General features: G+C 48.1%; 1 protein-coding gene across 2 annotated transcripts in view; it reads left to right on the top strand.

Annotated features, from left to right (window-relative positions):
* The first annotated feature begins 2,539 nt into the window (after positions 1 to 2,539).
* bbs4 (Bardet-Biedl syndrome 4) overlaps positions 2,540 to 20,210 on the top strand; it is a 35,196-nt gene continuing 17,525 nt past the window's right edge. Inside the window, exons 1-8 of one of the 2 annotated variants that reach the window (XM_070864096.1) lie at positions 2,540 to 2,578; positions 5,506 to 5,635; positions 6,440 to 6,494; positions 14,487 to 14,566; positions 15,061 to 15,124; positions 15,912 to 16,023; positions 16,672 to 16,744; positions 16,998 to 17,051. In XM_070864096.1, coding sequence (XP_070720197.1) covers positions 5,612 to 5,635; positions 6,440 to 6,494; positions 14,487 to 14,566; positions 15,061 to 15,124; positions 15,912 to 16,023; positions 16,672 to 16,744; positions 16,998 to 17,051 — 462 coding nt within the window. In that variant the 5' untranslated portion in view covers positions 2,540 to 2,578; positions 5,506 to 5,611. Of the gene's footprint in view, positions 2,579 to 5,505; positions 5,636 to 6,439; positions 6,495 to 14,486; positions 14,567 to 15,060; positions 15,125 to 15,911; positions 16,024 to 16,671; positions 16,745 to 16,771; positions 16,808 to 16,997; positions 17,052 to 20,210 lie in introns of those variants that run through there. The other variant, XM_070864097.1, reaches the window with a different exon arrangement.

Raw genomic sequence — 20,210 nt, 5'->3', positions numbered from 1 at the left:
CGTCCTTGCTATAGAGTACTATTTGGAGAGGGCCACTGCAGTATGCAACTAGCGGGAAGGAGAGAGGGGAAAAGAAAATAGGAATACCTCAACAGGTCTGGCATTGGGAATCGGAGGGAACGTTTCTTTCCAGTAGCCCCTGGATATCTGGAAATCAGATTGGGAATGAGAAAGTCACTGGCGAGTGGTAACCTTAAGACTTAAAATGTTGCGTAAACTCCCGCTTGCCTTTTCCTGTTCCTTATAAAAGTGCATGTCTGCGTTCCCCTTCCCCCTGGCTTGTTGCCAAAAGATCTATTTCTGCTTCAAGAGCAACTCGTCTAAAAATCATAGTTTGTCTTTCAGTTTGCTTATGTCGCAGATGTGAATAAGTAAAAATGGACAAAGCATTATGTCAAATGTGCATGTAAATTTACAATGGCCATTACACCGAACCATCGCCCCTCACTTTAGTGATGATTACGTCCACAAATTTGTTTGACACACTTGAAGAAAATTGGCATGGATAAGTCAATCAGAAGAATTTGTCTCCTGTGTCAACCATGTTCCTGCTCCCATTGCTGGGAATGCCTGAGATGCAGGTATTCAAGTGGGTCTGGCCCCTCAGCCAGTCTTACTCATCCATTTACCAATGTAAGTGCCACAGAATGGGTTAAGACAATAGGCTTGACTCGTGCTACCTGGCACGAAAAGTTTGCTGACTCACAAAGTTCACCCCTGAATGATGGCAACTTGTATGAGGTTTTGGATTGACCAGAACTGTACTTCAGTAAAGATGGGAAGAGCTTGGTATGTTGGGGGGGGGGTTTGTACATTTTCTCCCAATGCCGTTACACTCTGAAGACTAAAACTAGTAAAACCCAAACCAGTAATTGGTGTTTTAAAACTTCCACTGCTGCAGGAAAAAGGGGTCTTCGCACCTTGGCTTTAATGCAACAGAATTGTGTATGATCACTAGACCTTAAAGATGCATCACCCCCGATAACCTCCTCATGTGAGTCAAGTGGGGTATTGTACCTCAGATTCATGTGCAAAGGTTGAATCGATGAGGAAGGATGATCAGATATGTAGAACTACCTTCATGTGCAAGTGTTTATATCTCTACCACAAGCGATTGGTTGCTGCAGGGGATTGTTGCCCCTTTCATAATCCATTTTTCCCAAAATACCTTGCCTGAAGCGTTGAAACGTGGACGTGTATTAAACAGTGAGGAAGATAGTAATAGATTTTGAGACATAGACAGGCTGGTGGAATGGGCAGACACGTGTCAGATTAAATTCAACGCAGAAAAGTATGAGGTGATGCATTTTGGCAGGAAGAATGATAGGCAATACAAAAGCTAAATGGTACAATTTTAAAGGGGGTGCAAGAGCAGTACAAGTAAATTGCTGTTTCACCTGAAGGGAGTGTTTGGGACACTGGAAGGTGGGAAGGGAGGAGGTAAAAAGGCAGGTGTTGCATCTCCTGCGCTTGCACGAGAAGATGCCGTAGCAATGGGACGGTGTGTTGGAGAGTGAACCAGGGTGTTACGGAAGGAATGATTCCTTTGGAATGCTGAAAGGGGAGGAGAAGATGTGTTTGGTGGTGAGAGAATGGTCAGTTGAATGTGGAGGCTGGTGGGATGGAAGGCGAGGACAAGGGTAACCCTATTTTGGTTCTGGAGGGAGGGGAAGGAGTGAGAGCAGAAGTACGGGAGATGGGAGATTCCCGGTCGAGGGCCCTGTCAACCAAGGTGGAGGGAAATCTTCGGTTGAGTAAAAGGGAAGACATATCAGAAGCACTGGCATGGAAGGTGGCATAGTTGGAACAGATGCGATGGATCTTACGATCTGTACCTCAAGTCCATTTACCCCTTTTGATCCATATCCTTTCCTACCCTTGTCTAATGAAAATTTATCAATCTCAGTCTTGCAAATTTAAATTGTCCTAGTATTTTCGGGCAGAGGTTCGGATTTCCACTACTCTTTGTGTAAAAAAAGTGCTTCCTGATTTCACTCCTAAATGGCCTTGCTCCTTGCTATAGATTGTTGCACTGGAGGGAGTCGTTTCTGTGTCTACCTCACAAATCCTTTCACCATTTAAAATACCTCAATTAGATCATTTTTCAATCTTCTAAACTCAAGGGAATACAAGCCAACTTTATGCAACTTGTCCTCATATTTTGACTCTTTAAAGCCCTGGTATCATTCTGGTTAATCAACCATCAACCAGTGGTCAGCTGCTCTGTGCCCTGAGCCAGTGGTCAGACGCTCTGTGCCAGTGGTCAGCCGCTCTGTGCCCTGAGCCAGTGGTCAGACGCCCTGTGCCAGTGGTCAGCCGCTCTGTGCCCTGAGCCAGTGGTCAGATGCCCTGAGCCAGTGGTCAGCCGCTCTGTGCCCTGAGCCAGTGGTCAGACGCCCTGTGCCAGTGGTCAGCTGTCCTGTGCCCTCAGCCAGTGGTCAGTGTGGGCTCTCAGGCTCCGCCTGGCATTTAGGCCGCAGCTCCCCAGTGGCGGAGGCACGCACAGCGCGCTTGCGTCACACAGACGCCGGCGACGCAGGGAGGCCCGGATGTGCGGAGCGGAGTGTGATGGCGACGGGTGAGCGGGAGCGGGAGCGGGGAGACCGGCGGCGCTGGAGGCCGGCCCAGGGAGCGGGGAGCGGGGGCCGGGGGAGCGGGTGTCTGCGGGCCGGGAGCGGGGGGCCGCGGTGTGCGGCGCGCGGTGTTCAGAGCGCGGGAGGCGGTGCTGGTAAAGGCCGCGGTTGCCGGGTGACGGGGTTGCCCTTGGCAACGAAAGCGGGTGGCGGAGACGCGCGGCACAGACTTGTCTTTCTATAGCGCCCACCCCATCCCCAATCTCTCTAATCTCCTGCCTCCCACCCTGTCACAGCCCTCCCCTCCCCTCCCAGTGCAGGGTAAGAATCGGTTCTAAGGGTCACGGACCCGACACATTAACTCTGCGCCCTCCCCTCAGATGCAGCCTGACCCGCTGAGATTTCCGGCATTCTCTGATTTTGTTCCATCCTCAACACGTCCCGAAACGCCTCACAGCCAGTGAAGGGCCTTTGGAGTGTAGTCAGTGTTGTAATGTGCACAGCACATCTCCCACACACAGCAATGTGATAGTGGCCAGATAATCTGTTTTATTCAGATGTTGATTGAGGGATAAATATTGGCCCCAGGACACCGGGGAGAACTCCCCTGCTCAGCTTCGAAATAGTGCCCCGGGATCTTTTACATCCACCTGAGGGCAGACGGGGCCTCGGTTTAACGTCTCATCTGAAAGACGGCACCTCCGACAATGCGGAGCTCCCTCAGTACTGCCCCTCCGACAGTGCGGCGCTCCCTCAGTACTGCCCCTCCGACAGTGCGGAGCTCCCTCAGTACTGCCCCTCCGACAGTGCGGCGCTCCCTCAGTACTGCCCCTCCGACAGTGCGGCGCTCCCTCAGTACTGCCCCTCCGACAGTGCGGCGCTCCCTCAGTACTGCCCCTCCGACAGTGCGGCGCTCCCTCAGACTGCCCCCCGGACAGTGCGGCACTCCCTCAGACTGCCCCTCCGACAGTGCGGCACTCCCTCAGTACTGCCCCTCCGACAGTGCGGCACTCCCTCAGTACTGCCCCTCCGACAATGCGGCGCTCCCTCAGTACTGCCCCTCCGACAATGCGGCACTCCCTCAGACTGCCCCTCCGACAGTGCGGCGCTCCCTCAGTACTGCCCCTCCGAAAGTGCGGCGCTCCCTCAGACTGCCCCTCCGACAGTGCGGCAGTCCCTCAGTACTGCCCCTCCGACAGTGCGGCACTCCCTCAGTACTGCCCCTCCGACAGTGCGGCGCTCCCTCAGTACTGCCCCTCCGACAGTGCGGCGCTCCCTCAGCACTGCACTGGGTGGGTCAATCTAGATTTTTATGCTCAAATCTCTGGAGTGGGATTTGAACCCACAACCATCTGTCTCAGAAACAAGAGTTCTATCAAAGCTGACATCTACTGATTGACAGGCCAGCAGGATCTTTGGGGGCATGGATTAGCTTGCCAAAAGCCTCCCTTTCCATTCCGACTCATTATCCCGAAGTATTGACTGCTGGCTAGGTTGCCGTGTCTTGGAGGGGAAGGGGGCACCCTTCATGTGTGGCAATTCTGTGAGTGCGGGCAGGCCATTTGACCATGAGGACCATCACAGCTGAGCCCTGATGCTGTCCTCACCTAACATCCAGACACCTACACTTACCAGCAGGGATCACTGGAGAGCGAGCAGGAGCAGGAACCCTGGCTGACTGGCTCCCGAGTCCGTGAGCACTGATGCCAATGGAAGCACCCTTGCTCCAGCATGGCTCAGCGAGCTAGCTCAGCACTGACCAGGGTTGGGATCTGGTACCACCGTCTGTCTCAGTACCACACTGAGTAGTGCCCTCATCTGCTTGGCCATCAAGGGAGCTCTTTGAATAGAGCATTGACTGAATGTTAGCAGTGACTTTATTATTAAGGCTGTATATAGCATGTTTTTTTCTGCAGAGGAAGCTCTTTGAAGTCAGAAGGGGATCCTGTGATTTGCATGAAAATGTGTTGTATCGGCCTTTGGGGGCTTATAGTCTTGTTCGCCCAACCAGAGAGGGGGGGCGTGCGGGGAAGCTGGTCGAGCTAAAGAAAGAATAACTATACAGTTCCCATATTTGATCAAAACGAGTTATAAGTGCAAACTAATTTGGATTTGTAGTTACTTTTTAAGAATGCTATTTGAACCCTAGGTCTGCCAAGTAATAATATGAATGAGAAAGGCTGCCTGGTGGGCATCGATTCAATTCTGAGTTGAGAGACTCAAGAAATTTGCTCCACAGAGCCACCTAGTAGCCAGAGCCTGCACTGCACTGTAACTGTTCCCTGAGCAACATTGAATGGGAAATGTTAACATGGCAATTTACAATGGGAAATGTTGGGAGAAAAGTGTGACCAAAAATGGTGAGAACAGGAGGTAAGGTGTACGACCTACGCAAGCTCTCATAGTGTGCCGCAGAGGGTGGTGGGGGTCTGGAACTCACTGCCTGAAAGGGTGGTAGAGGCAGGAACCCTCACCACATTTAAAAAGTACTTGGATATGTGCTTGAAGTGCCGTCACCTGCAGGGCTACAGACCAAGTCTGGAAAATAGGATTAGCCTGGATAGCTCTTTATTGGCCGGCGTGAACATGATAGGCCGAAATGGCCTCCTTCCATGCTGTAAATTTCTATGATTCTATGATAAGGAGTCGAGATAAAATATAGTATTCAGATGAATTGGGGTTAGAGAGATAATCTAATTCGAGCAGAGTGTACAGACGTTAGTCAGTTGCCATTTTTAAAGTTATACATTCTGCTTTTAGCTGTATGTAATTCTTTGATTTTATATAATTTATAGTTAGGCAGCAAAACTTGCAGCAGTGTGGGAAGCAGGGGGTTAGAGTTGGTTGGAGCACACAGGGTTTCTCTGTAATACAGACTGAGGAGCGAAGAGAGAAAACTGAGGTGTTACATTGTCAACTTCTGAATAAACAGGCTATTTCTGATGAATGGAAGGCCTAGATCATTGGAAGTCTGCTGCAGTAAGGACCTGACGCTATCTTCTGGTCTTTGTTACTGACAACTTCACCTCTGTGAGAAAATGGCGGATTTGGAGAAAGAATTGGTGAGTAGCAAATAAATATCCTAAAGCATGCTCATTGATACGGTGCTGCTGCAGACTTGAAGCGTGCTTTAAAAAAAAAAGGTCCTGAGAAAGTGGGACCTGTGTTCAAATCCAGCCCCAGATTTATGGGAGGAATGTTTCCTCTGTCTGCTTCTGTTGCCTAGGCCCTAAGCTCTGGAATTCGCTGCCTAAACCAGTTTCAATCTAATTCCTATTTGGACATGGAGCAACAGCAGAAACTGTCCTAAATCAGCACGGACTGGCTGTGTCAGACGGACCTCAGGATGGTTTCTGTTAGAAGTGGGAAAAAATGGCTCACTGGTACAGTGTTTTTTTTCTTTAATTGAGTTGAAGCACATTGTTTAATGGGACAGTGTAAAGGGAGCTTTACTCTGTATCTAACCCCGTGCTGTACCTGCCCTGGGAGTGTTCGATGGGACAGTGTAGAGGGAGCTTTACTCTGTATCTAACCCCGTGCTGTACCTGCCCTGGGAGTGTTCGATGGGACAGTGTAGAGGGAGCTTTACTCTGTATCTAACCCCGTGCTGTACCTGCCCTGGGAGTGTTTGATGGGACAGTGTAGAGGGAGCTTTACTCTGTATCTAACCCCGTGCTGTACCTGACCCGGGAGTGTTGAATGCTGATACCGGGTGCCTAAATTGGAAACGGTTCTGAGCAGAAATAAATGAGAAAGGAGTAAGAAGCCTGGTGAAATACCCTCGCAGCACCCGGCTAAATGTGCAGCTGTAACATGACATGGGAGGGGCAACGTGATTACTGTAGATCTGATTTTATTTCTTCCAGATTATACAACGTCCTGATCCTTCAGCTGATCTTCGGAAATCGCGATCAAGGAAAGGTGAGGAATTTAGGAGTCTTCGCTTTGATATTGCTGTTTGTCCATGGAAGTGTGTGCCTTACACTTTCTTAACCTCATTCAAATGTGTGCTGGAGTGTATATGTGGAGCTTGTGAGCAACCATTTTTTTTAGGTTTTTGCCCCTTGACTTTCTGCCCTATGGGCACTGATTCATGACTGGGTACAGCTCAACACCTGTCTGCAAGCCCTCTGCCACCTCATCCAAGTGATTGTGCTTCAGGAGTGAGACTGGAGTTTAGAATATTGGCAGATCTATTGTCTGTGGGGGGGCGTCATAGCCAATCCAATCCTGTCTTCACCAGTAGCCAACTTATGGGTGCTCAACAATGGGGGTCACTGGGCCGTGATCAGGAGCAGGAACCTTTACTGATTTCCCTCTCTCTAACCCAGGGGTCACTGGGCAGTGATCAGGAGCAGGAACCCTCTCTGATTTCCCCTCTCTCTCTAACAAAGGGGTCACTGGGCAATGATCAGGAGGAGGAACCCTGGCTGATTTCCCCCTCTCGCTAACCCAGGGGTCACTGGGCAGTGATCAGGAGCAGGAACCCTCTCTGATTTTCCCTCTCTCTAACCTAGGGGTCACTGGGCAGTGATCAGGAGCAGGAACCCTGGCTGATTTTCCCCTCTCTCTAACCCAGGGGTCACTGGGCAGTGATCAGGAGCAAGAACCCTGACTGATTCCCCCTCTCTCTAACCCAGGGGTCACTGGGCAGTGATCAGGAGCAGGAACCCTGGCTGATTCCCCCTCTCTCTAACCCAGGGGCCACTGGGCAGTGATCAGGAGCAGGAACCCTGGCTGATTCCCCCTTTCTCTAACCCAGGGGTCACTGGGCTGTGATCAGGAGCAGGAACCCTGGCTGATTTGTCCTTCCTTTTTTGAGCACGGTGAGGCCACTTGTTGCAATTGCAAGGTAGACTGGGACAATCTTTGCCGAGTCAGTGGGATTAATTCAGCTCATCACCAAAGGAGTGAAGGAAGAGTTTAGGAGACAATCACTGAATCGAACTATTGCCCAAGCAGACATCAGCTAACTCAGCACAGATGTGGAATTGAGCCTGGGATCTTTCTGCCCAGAGGAAGCTGCTTGGCCATGAACGGCTATTTGCGATCATCCATTCTAACCTGCCCTATGATATGGGAATTGAGCCCTGAATTTGCAGTAAGTACACCTCCCAATACAGAGAATACCTGAAAGCATTTACTGGGGACCATGTTCTAAACCTTTCTAGTCTGTGGCTTACACACTGCCTTAACCAACTAACCCAGCTGCTGTTCCTACTATTAGTGTCATGTTGTGGCCTCAAATTGACAATTAAATGATCGAGAGATGGCCAGAATATTACTTCAGAGTAAGTCAAGAAAGTGGGACTAGTGAGACTAACTGTAGCATAGTGACTAAGCTGGGTGGAGGTGTGAGCTGTGAGGAGGATGCTGAGGCTGCAGGATGACTTGGACAGGTTAGGTGAGTGGGCAAATGTATGGCAGATGCAGTATAATGTGGATAAATGTGAGGTTATCCACTTTGGTGGCAAAAACACGAAGGCAGAATATTATATGAATGGTGGCAGATTAGGAAAAGGGGAGGTGCAACAAGACCTGGGTGTCATGGTACATCAGTCACTGAAAGTTGGCATGCAGGTACAGCAGGCGGTGAAGAAGGCAAATGGTATGTTGGCCATCATAGCGAGGGGATTTGAGTAGAGGAGCAGGGAGGTCTTACTGCAGTTGTACACGGCCTAGGTGAGACCTCACCCGGAATATTGTGTTCAGTTTTGGTGTCCTAATCTGAGGAAGGACATTGTTGCTATTGAGGGAGTGCAGCGAAGGTTCACCAGACTGATTCCCGGGATGGCAGGACTGACATATGAGGAGAGACTGGATCGACTGGGCCTTTATACACTGGAGTTTAGAAGAATGAGAGGGGATCTGATAGAAACATATAAAATACTGACGGGACAGGACAGGTTAGATGCAGGAAGAATGGTCTGAATGTTGGGGAAGTCCAGAACCAGGGGACATAGTCTTAGGATAAGGGGTAGGCCATTTTGGACTGAGTTGAGGAGAAACTTCTTCACTCAGAGAGTTGTTAACCTGTGGAATTCTCTGCCGCAGAGAGTTGTTGATGCCAGTTCATTGGATAAATTTAAGAGGGAGTTAGATATGGCCCTTACGTTTAAAGGGATCATAGAAACATAGAAAATAGGTGCAGGAGCAGGCCATTCAGCCCTTCTAGCCTGCACCGGCATTCAATGAGTTCATGGCTGAACATGAAACTTCAGTACCCCCTTCCTGCTTTCTCGCCATAACCCTTGATCCCCCGAGTAGTAAGGACTTCATCTAACTCCCTTTTGAATATATTTAGTGAATTGGCCTCAACTACTTTCTGTGGTAGAGAATTCCACAGGTTCACCACTCTCTGGGTGAAGAAGTTTCTCCTCATCTCGGTCCTAAATGGCTTACCCCTTATCCTCAGACTGTGACCCCTGGTTCTGGACTTCCCCAACATTGGGAACATTCTTCCTGCATCTAACCTGTCTAAACCCGTCAGAATTTTAAACGTTTCTATGAGGTCCCCTCTCATTCTTCTGAATTCCAGTGAATACAAGCCCAGTTGATCCAGTCTTTCTTGATAGGTCAGTCCCGCCATCCCGGGAATCAGTCTGGTGAATCTTCGCTGCACTCACTCAATAGCAAGAATGTCCTTCCTCAAGTTAGGAGACCAAAACTGTACACAATACTCCAGGTGTGGCCTCACCAAGGCCCTGTACAACTGTAGCAACACCTCCCTGCCCCTGTATTCAAATCCCCTCGCTATGAAGGCCAACATGCCATTTGCTTTCTTAACCTGCATGCTAACCTTCAATGACTGATGTACCATGACACCCAGGTCTCGTTGCACCTTCCCTTTTCCTAATCTGTCACCATTCAGATAATAGTCTGTCTCTCTGTTTTTACCACCAAAGTGGATAACCTCACATTTATCCACATTATACTTCATCTGCCATGCATTTGCCCACTCACCTAACCTATCCAAGTCACTCTGCAGCCTAATAGCATCCTCCTCGCAGCTCACACTGCCACCCAACTTAGTGTCATCCGCAAATTTGGAGATACTGCATTTAATCCCCTCGTCTAAATCATTAATGTACAATGTAAACAGCTGGGGCCCCAGCACAGAACCTTGCGGCACCCCACTAGTCACTGCCTGCCATTCTGAAAAGTACCCATTTACTCCTACTCTTTGCTTCCTGTCTGACAACCAGTTCTCAATCCACGTCAGCACACTACCCCCAATCCCATGTGCTTTAACTTTGCACATTAATCTCTTGTGTGGGACCTTGTCGAAAGCCTTCTGAAAGTCCAAATATACCACATCAACTGGTTCTCCTTTGTCCACTTTATTGGAAACATCCTCAAAAAAATTCCAGAAGATTTGTCAAGCATGATTTCCCTTTCACAAATCCATGCTGACTTGGACCTATCCTGTCACCATTTTCCAGATGCACTGCTATGACATCCTTAATAATTGATTCCATCATTTTACCCACTACTGAGGTCAGGCTGACCGGTCTATAATTCCCTGTTTTCTCTCTCCCTCCTTTTTTAAAAAGTGGGGTTACATTGGCTACCCTCCACTCCATAGGAACTGATCCAGAGTCAATGGAATGTTGGAAAATGACTGTCAATGCATCCGCTATTTCCAAGGCCACCTCCTTAAGTACTCTGGGATGCAGTCCATCAGGCCCTGGGGATTTATCGGCCTTCAATCCCATCAATTTCCCCAACACAATTTCCCGACTAATAAAGATTTCCCTCAGTTCCCCCTCCTTACTAGACCCTCTGACCCCTTTTATATCCGGAAGGTTGTTTGTATCCTCCTTAGTGAATACCGAACCAAAGTACTTGTTCAATTGGTCCGCCATTTCTTTGTTCCCCGTTATGACTTCCCCTGATTCTGACTGCAGGGGACCTACGTTTGTCTTTACTAACCTTTTTCTCTTTACATACCTATAGAAACTTTTGCAATCCACCTTAATGTTCCCTGCAAGCTTCTTCTCGTACTCCATTTCCCCTGCCCTAATCAAACCCTTTGTCCTCCTCTGCTGAGTTCTAAATTTCTCCCAGTCCCCAGGTTCGCTGCTATTTCTGGCCAATTTGTATGCCACTTCCTTGGCTTTAATACTATCCCTGATTTCCCTAGATAGCCACGGTTGAGCCACCTTCCCTTTTTTATTTTTACGCCAGACAGGAATGTACAATTGTTGTAATTCATCCATGCGGTCTCTAAATGTCTGCCATTGCCCATCCACAGTCAACCCCCTAAGTATCATTCGCCAATCTATCCTAGCCAATTCACGCCTCATACCTTCAAAGTTACCCTTCTTTAAGTTCTGGACCATGGTCTCTGAATTTACTGTTTCATTCTCCATCCTAATGCAGAATTCCACCATATTATGGTCACTCTTCCCCAAGGGGCCTCGCACAATGAGATTGCTAATTAATCCTCTCTCATTACACAACACCCAGTCTAAGATGGCCTCCCCCCTAGTTGGTTCCTCAACATATTGGTCTAGAAAACCATCCTTTATGCACTCCAGGAAATCCTCCTCCACCGTATTGCTTCCAGTTTGGCTAGCCCAATCTATGTGCATATTAAAGTCACCCATTATAACTGCTACACCTTTATTGCATGCACCCCTAATTTCCTGTTTGATGCCCTCCCCAACATCCCTATTACTGTTTGGAGGTCTGTACACAACTCCTACTAACGTTTTTTGCCCTTTGGTGTTCTGCAGCTCTACCCATATAGATTCCACATCATCCAAGCTAATGTCTTTCCTAACTATTGCATTAATCTCCTCTTAATCTCCTGCTGTCTCTCCATACCTCAAGGGGTATGGAGAGACAGCAGGAACGGGATACTGAGGTGATTATCAGCCATGATCTTATTGAATGGTGGTGCAGGCTCGAAGGGCCGAATGACCTACTCCTGCACCTATTTTCTATGTTTCTATGAGAAGTACATTTTGAAAACTCTAAAACTGGAGCACATAATCTAGTCTGAGGGAGTGCAGCACTGTCAGAGGTGCTGTCTTTTGGATGAGGTCCTGTCTGCCCTCTCGGTGGATGAAACAAATCCCATGTTACTTTTTGAAGAAGAGCAGGGTTCTCCTGATCCCCTTTATCCCTCACTTTATCCCTCACCAACTCCATCAAAACAGATAATCTGGTCATTATCTCATTGCTGTGTGGGCCCTTGCTGTGCTCTCGTGCCTGCTGCATTTCATCATCATCATAGGCAGTCCCTCGGAATCGAGGAAGACTTGCTTCCACTCTTAAAATGAGTCCTTTGGTGGCTGAATCGTCCAATACGAGACCTGTCACACAGATAGTTGTTGAGGGAACTTAAGGAGATGGCCTTGGAAATAGCGGATGCATTGACAGTCATTTTCCAACATTCCATTGACTCTGGATCAGTTCCTATGGAGTGGAGGGTAGCCAATGTAACCCCACTTTTTAAAAAAAAAGGAGGGAGAGAGAAAACAAGGAATTATAGACCGGTCAGCCTGACATCGGTAGTGGGTAAAATGATGGAATCAATTATTAAGGATGTCATAGCAGTGCATTTGGAAAGAGGTGACATGATAGGTCCAAGTCAGTATGGATTTGTGAAAGGGAAATCATGCTTGACAAATCTTCTGGAATTTTTTGAGGATGTTTCCAGTAGAGTGGACAAGGGAGAGCCAGTTGATGTGGTGTATTTGGACTTTCAGAAGGCTTTCGACAAGGTCCCACACAAGAGATTAATGTGTAAAGTTAAAGCACATGGGATTGGGGGTAGTGTGCTGACATGGATTGAGAACTGGTTGTCAGACAAGAAGCAAAGAGTAGGAGTAAATGGGGACTTTTCAGAATGGCAGGCAGTGATTAGTGGGGTACCGCAAGGTTCTGTGCTGGGGCCCCAGCTGTTTACACTGTACATTAATGATTTAGACGAGGGGATTAAATGTAGTATCTCCAAATTTGCAGATGACACTAAGTTGGGTGGCAGTGTGAGCCGCGAGGAGGATGCTATGAGGCTGCAGAGTGACTTGGATAGGTTAGGTGAGTGGGCAAATGCATGGCAGATGAAGTATAATGTGGATAAATGTGAGGTTATCCACTTTGGTGGTAAAAACAGAGAGACAGACTATTATCTGAATGGTGACAGATTAGGAAAAGGGGAGGTGCAACGAGACCTGGGTGTCATGGTACATCAGTCATTGAAGGTTGGCATGCAGGTACAGCAGGCGGTTAAAAAAGCAAATGGCATGTTGGCCTTCATAGCGAGGGGATTTGAGTACAGGGGCAGGGAGGTGTTGCTACAGTTGTACAGGGCCTTGGTGAGGCCACACCTGGAGTATTGTGTACAGTTTTGGTCTCCTAACCTGAGGAAGGACATTCTTGCTATTGAGGGAGTGCAGCGAAGGTTCACCAGACTGATTCCCGGGATGGCGGGACTGACCTATCAAGAAAGACTGGATCAACTGGGCTTGTATTCACTGGAGTTCAGAAGAATGAGAGGGGACGTCATAGAAACGTTTAAAATTCTTATGGGTTTAGACAAGTTAGATGCAGGAAGAATGTTCCCAATGTTGGGGAAGTCTAGAACCAGGGGTCACAGTCTAAGGATAAGGGGTAAGCCATTTAGGACCGAGATGAGGAGAAACTTCTTCACCCAGAGAGTGGTGAACCTGTGGAATTCTCTACCACAGAAAGTTGTTGAGGCCAATTCACTAAATATATTCAAAAAGGAGTTAGATGAAGTCCTTGCTACTAGGGGGATCAAGGGGTATGGTGAGAAAGCAGGAATGGGGTACTGAAGTTTCATGTTCAGCCATGAACTTATTGAATGGCGGTGCAGGCTCGAAGGGCCGAATGGCCTACTCCTGCACCTATTTTCTATGTTTCTCTGTTTCTATGAAGGGGTGGGTGGGACTGGTTTGCCGCACGCTCTTTCCGCTGTCTGCGCTTGTTTTCTGCATGCTCGCGGCGATGAGACTCGAGGTGCTCAGCGCCCTCCCGGATGCACTTCCTCCATTTAGGGCAGTTTTGCCCAGGGACTCCCAGGTGTCGGTTGGGATGTTGCACTTTATCAGGGAGGCTTTGAGGGTGTCCCTGTAACGTTTCCTCTGCCCACCTTTGGCTCGTTTGCCGTGAAGGAGTTCCGAGTAGAGCGCTTGCTTTGGGAATCTCGTATCTGGCATGTGAACGATGTGGCCTGCCCAGCGGGGATGCTACATAATAGCGACTGCACTTCAAAAGTCATCTTTTTAACTGTGAAGTGCTTTGGGATGGCCTGAGGATATGGAAGTTTTATATAAGAATCCTTTGCCTAATGATTGATAATCAGTCCGCCCCCCCCCCATTCAGCAGCATGACGCCTTCCTCAATGCATCTGCAACAGATGCGACCATTTGGTGCCAAAGGAGCTGTGGGCCTGCACCCACTAGTTACTGGGTTGATTCACCTCAAGCGCACTTCACATTGGACCCTCGCAGCCAGTTTATAAAGTGGACACACCCCATCAGTCAGCATGAGATGGGCAATCTTCTTATGTAGGGGATCTTAGCTTTATTATTCATCTTGAGAGCTCTTGAGACAGCGCCCTAATCTTTGGATTTCATGTTTCAGCTAAGACTATAATTTGTACCAAATGACATGCTGCATCACACTGTGTGTCTGTGGAAGCAGCTCTTTGCTGTCACTGTGTCAATGTGCTACACCAACAGAATCATTTTACAGCTGTAATGATGAGACATCTTCAGTCTGCACCATGTGTTCACAGTTGAACTGAGTCTCCTAATTCTTTTTAGACGTCTGTTTTCTGAAGGGAAGGTTGGTCAGGAAGGAGAGGCAGTGGCTGTCAGTGAGGCGATATGTGGGTAAAGGTGCTTTGTCAATGATCTCTGAATATTGTTCTCCATGCAGCACCAGAGCTTCCCATCCTGGAGAGACGAAACTGGCTGATCCATTTGCATTATATCAGGAAGGACTATGGGACGTGCAAGGTGAGCCCGTATTTAGCTAACGGCACAGGAACCCTGCAACCGCAGACACAGGCACACGCTCGGTCAAGAGTTCAAACCTCCCAACCTGAGGAAAACTTTACATGGGCGAAAACTCAGCCAAGTGCTCAAGGTACAAGGTGTGGCCAAACCTGCTGGGAATTGAAGGCTTGAGGCCCACAGATTTCTTCATATGTTCTGTTTCAGACAAAATATATCAGTGAGCTTAAGTGTGCGAGTGTAAAAATGCAGGTGCTTGTTCAGAAATGAGAGTGCAATGCTTGGCACGAGGCTGTTGGATAATGAGCTGCCCTGTTCCCACCGTGTTCAGTCTTCCTGTGACTCTTGCTATCCTGTGCGAGGGGAGCGTTTCCACTATTGAGCCAGCGCCGACTGCTGCTGGGATGACTTTGCCGTGCTCCTGGAGCAGTGAACGCTCGTGCACCATGGGATATTGGGCTCAGAACCACCAACAATTGCTGTGAATTGTTTTGCAGGCGATAATCAAAGAGCAGCTGCAGGAGACCCAGGGGATGTGTGAATACGCTGTCTATGTACAAGGTAAGGCGGCAAAGCAACATGGGGACCCCGCGCAATATTTAAAATTGTATGAAGTTACTTGTAGTCTGAGGAGGGGGAGAAACGGGGAGGGGTGGGGTGCAGGGGAGGTGGTGAGGGAGTGGGTGGATGGGAGGGGTAGAGTGCAGGGGGGGTGGTGAGGGGTTAATCTCGCCGCATGATTTTAATTTTATTTCTACAATAGCAACATTGAGGAATGAGTTTAGATTTGATATTTTGCTCTCAGATTCGGGTGACACAGGCAAGGCCTTATTGATTGCCCATCTCTACACAACAGCCTTGCTCAACCACTTCAGTGCGCATTGAGTGACGTACATGGTGTGGACTGGACCCGTGTGTGGTCCAGACTGGGTTGGGGTGACTGGCAGGCTATCTTCCCTGAAGGACATTTGTGAATCACTTGGAACTTTATGATAACTGAGCATCTTTCTTGGTCATTTTCCTCTGACGGCAGCCCACAAATGAGCAGATTTATTGAATCTTGGCTTGCTGCCGGTTGCTGGGGCAGTATTGGAATCATTATACTACTGTACCCACCCTCGAGAAAGCAGGTCTTACTGTTTGCAAGTGATTATTCTTGATCCAACTAGAAGGTCAGACTGAGTAATACAACCAAGGCAAATCTGGCCAATTAGTCACTTACCATCTTGCGCAAGGTGTTGGTATTGATCCCAACACTCAAGCAACCCAGTGATCCCATCTGGCCGCTCGTAAGGTGCGTGTAAATCCTGACATGAGTTTGCGAAGTGATGTCTTGACTCTGTTTCAGCTCTGCTATTCCGTTTGGAAGGAAAAATTCAAGAATCTCTTGAGCTCTTTCAGAGCTGTGCGATCCTGAACCCTCAGAATGTGGACAACCTGAAACAAGTGGCTCGATCACTGTGAGTATTCCAGGGTCTGTGGGAACTCAGACAATTCAGGTACCAGCATTACAGCCTTCAAATACTGAATGAAGGATGTGACTGCTCTGTAAATTACAAATAAGCAGTTAAATAATTATCGCCATACCAGTGATTTGACTTACAAACGTTACATGCTGGCTTCTCAAGTTCTGGCTTACTAGTTATACAGCAACTTGTCCAAAACCATGTCGCCCCCGGCTCCCCCCCGCTTCCCCCCCGTTGCCCCCAGCTCCCCCCCCCCCCCCATCGCCCCCCGCTCCCCCATGTGTGCAGATCCTGTTGTCGCCTTCTGCCCTCCAGCCTCTGCAACCTCTGACAGCCCTGCGAACCAGCGTGTGCCCTTCACTCCTCTGGCGCCTTCGTATTCCCTTCCACCCCGACTCCGCCCCACCAGTAGCAAAGCCTTCAGCACTTTAGCCCCGCGCTCTCCTTGCTCCATCTCTCCTCTCCAACCTTTGACCATGCTGTCAATCCCCTAACTCTATCACTGCTTGCCATCAGTTTTTGCCTTTGTGAGGTGCTTTGGGAATTTAATACATTAAATCTGCTGTAGAAATGCTGGCAGCGGAATGCCTCTCGTTCATTCTCAGTGGAAGGTAACCTCTGAATATTCTGCTCTTTCGTTAGGTTCTTGCTTGGCAAGCACAAGGCAGCAGTTGAAGTTTACAGTGAAGCTGCTAAATTAAATGAGAAGGATTGGGTAGGTTACATCAGCAAAATGGTATTAATCAAGTTGTGGAAAGAATGTGACAACTCCTGCTGGGTGAGCACTCCTAAATGACACATTGCAGTCTGGTCCAAACCTGGAGTGCATTCATTCGCGGTTTGAATGGAAGTGGTTTTTGTGATTGATGATAGACCTTGTGTTCCAAATTATTACACTGTAAAAGAAAGCTTTTTGCCTTCATTCTTCCCCGTGTAGTTTGACCTCTGTTCTAATTGCATCGATTTAGGAGATCAGCCACAATCTGGGAGTCTGCTTCATGCACTTGAAGAATTTCGAGAAGGTAACGACATGATACAACTCTTAAAAGTTTGGGGAATATTTTTATTGTGAATCATTTTGTGCTCATCAAGATGAGTGCTAGAACAAAGAAAAGCAAGACTTGTGTGTGTGTGTATATATATTATATATATCGCCTTTCACCGACCACTGAATGTCTCACAGTGCTTTACAGCCAACAAAGTACTTTTGGAGTGTAGTCACTGTTGCAATGTGGGGAAATCAGGGGAATCAACGGACATTTTCTCTGCAGTATTAAACACTTGGGGAAGAAGACAAAATTATGGTTTTCGAGCAAAGTTAGCAACAATTATTTCTGGCACCCCGTGTCATCATCAAACACTCCCAGGGCAACTACAGGGGGTTAGATACAGAGTAAAGCTCCCTCTACACTGTCCTATCAAACACTCCCAGGGCAGGTACAGGGGGTTAGATACAGAGTAAAGCTCCCTCTACACTGTCCTATCAAACAATCCCTGGGCAGGTACAGCACGGGTTAGATACAGAGTAAAGCTCCCTCTACACTGTCCCATCAAACACTCCCAGGGCAGGTACAGCACGGGTTAGATACAGAGTAAAGCTCCCTCTACACTGTCCCATCAAACACTCCCAGGGCAGGTACAGCATGGGGTTAGATACAGAGTAAAGCTCCCTCTGCACTGTCCCATCAAACACTCCCAGGGCAGGTACAGCACGGGTTAGATACAGAGTAAAGCTCCCTCTACACTGTCCCATCAAACACTCCCAGGGCAGGTACAGCATGGGGTTAGATACAGAGTAAAGCTCCCTCTGCACTGTCCCATCAAACACTCCCAGGGCAGGTACAGCACGGGTTAGATACAGAGTAAAGCTCCCTCTACACTGTCCCATCAAACACTCCCAGGGCAGGTACAGCACGGGGTTAGATACAGAGTAAAGCTCCCTCTGCACTGTCCCATCAAACACTCCCAGGGCAGGTACAGGGGGTTAGATACAGAGTAAAGCTCCCTCTACACTGTCACCATAAAACACTCTCAAGCAGGTACAGCATGGGGTTAAATACAGAGTAAAGCTCCCTCTGCACTGTCCCCATCAGACACTCCCAGGGCAGGTACAGCACGGGTTAGATACAGAGTAAAGCTCCCTCTACACTGTCCCATCAAACACTCCCAGGGCAGGTACAGGGGGTTAGATACAGAGTAAAGCTCCCTTTGCATTAACCTGGTTTGTTTTCCCTTGAGTTTAGAAGGTTGAGTTTAAGATACTCCTTAAAGTGTCAGCTCTGGCTCAGTGAGTAGCACACTTGCCTCTGAGTCAGAGGTTGTGGGTTCAAGTCCCACGCCAGGGACTGGAGCACATAAATCTAGGCTGACACTCCAGTACAGTGCTGAGGGAGCTTTTTATCCCCGGTGTCCTGGGGCCAATATTTATCAATCAGCATAACTAAAACAGATTATCTGGTCATTAACACGTTGCTGTTTGTGGGAGCTTGCTGTGCGCTAATTGGCTGCCGTGTTTCCCACATTACAACAGTGACTGCATTCCAAAAAGTACTTCATTAGCCGTAAAGCACTTTGAGACGTTAGCTGGTCGTGAAAGGCGCTATATAAATGCAAGTCTTTTAAAACCTACCTCTGACCAAGCTTTTGGTCATCTGACTTAATATTGCCTTGTGTGGCTCAGTACCAAATTTTGTTTGCTAACACTCCTGCGAAGAGCCATAGGATGTTTTGCTACATGAAAGGCGCTATATAAATGCAAGTTGTTGTTGAATGCTCTAAAATCGGACGGCTTATTTAAAGAGAAACAATCTACTTCAGATAGTTAACTTATGGACTACACTGCCACCTAGAGCAAGGGGAAGGAACTGACGGCTTCCATCATAGAGAGGGACAGGTTTTACATCAGGACAGGAGGGAGATGAGTGATCTGAACTCGACCTGAACGGGAGGCTGAGCTAGAAAAGCTTCTGTTAATATCTTGGGCACTGGATTATGGCCAAGCCAGCGCTGTGTACTGTACAACCAGCTGGCCTGTCGCAGATGGAAGGTCCCCACAGAATCCATGTTCAGTACTGGATGGGAAGAAGATTAGCAATAATGAGAATTTGTTTCCCTTTGGGCCAATGTACTAATGAAGTAGCAAGGTAGGATGCTGACAGTCTAGTTTTTGGGGATGTAATTATATTGTTAGATTAGTAGAGGATTAATTGGTGGATGTCATCCGAAACAGTGTCTGTACGCTGCAACTTGTATACTGTTTTCAGTTTTGATTATCAATGCATCAGGGGAAGATTTCAGCCATGGATGTGGTGCAGAGAAGAGTGACAAGGATGATCCTGGGCAAAGGAATGAGTTGCGTGCAAGGCTGGAGAAACTGCCTCTTTGCCATGTGTTGGCATGCTCGTATCCCAGTGCGTGGTCTGGGGGCTGAAGTAAAATTAGCGATCCAAGTTAATTTCCAAAAGGATAGAATTGAAAAGTAGAGAAGTTATGTTAAAGTTGTATCGAAGCTTGGTTAGACCACACTTGGAGTACTGGACATACCTCTGGTTTCGTATTATAAAACGGATAGAGAGGCACTGGAGAGGGTACAGAAAAGGTTTACAAGGATGATACCAGAACTGAGAGGATATACCTTTCAGATTCAACAGCCTGGAGCTCTTATTTTCTAGAGAAGAGAAGGCTGAGGGCTGACCTGATAAAGGTCTTTAAAATAATGAAAGGGTTCGATAGAGTAGACACAGAGAAGATGTTTCCACGTGGGGGAGTCCAAAGCTAGGGGCCATCAATATCAGGCAGTCACTAAAACACCCAATGGGGAATTCAGGAGAAACTACTTTACCCAGAGAGCGGTGAGAATGTGGAACTCACTGCCACAGGGAGGGGTTGAGGCGAATAGCATCGATGCATTTAAGGGGAAGCTGGATAAACACATGGGGGAGAAGGGAATAGAAGGATATGTTGACAGAGTGAGATGAGGAAACATAGAAAATAGGTGCCGGAGTAGGCCATTCGGCCCCTCGAGCCTGCACCACCATTCAATATGATCATGGCTGATCATGCAACTTCAGTACCCCACTCCTGCTTTCTCTCCATACTCCCTTTAGCCGTAAGGACCACACCTAACTTCCCTTTTGAATATATCTATCGAACTGACCTCAACAACTCTCTGCGGTAGAGAA

This window comes from Pristiophorus japonicus, chromosome 21 (assembly GCF_044704955.1).
Source record: "Pristiophorus japonicus isolate sPriJap1 chromosome 21, sPriJap1.hap1, whole genome shotgun sequence".
Lineage (NCBI taxonomy): Eukaryota > Metazoa > Chordata > Chondrichthyes > Pristiophoridae > Pristiophorus > Pristiophorus japonicus.
The sequence above is the reverse complement of the archived record's forward strand: the minus strand, read 5'-3'. Positions and strand labels throughout refer to the sequence as shown.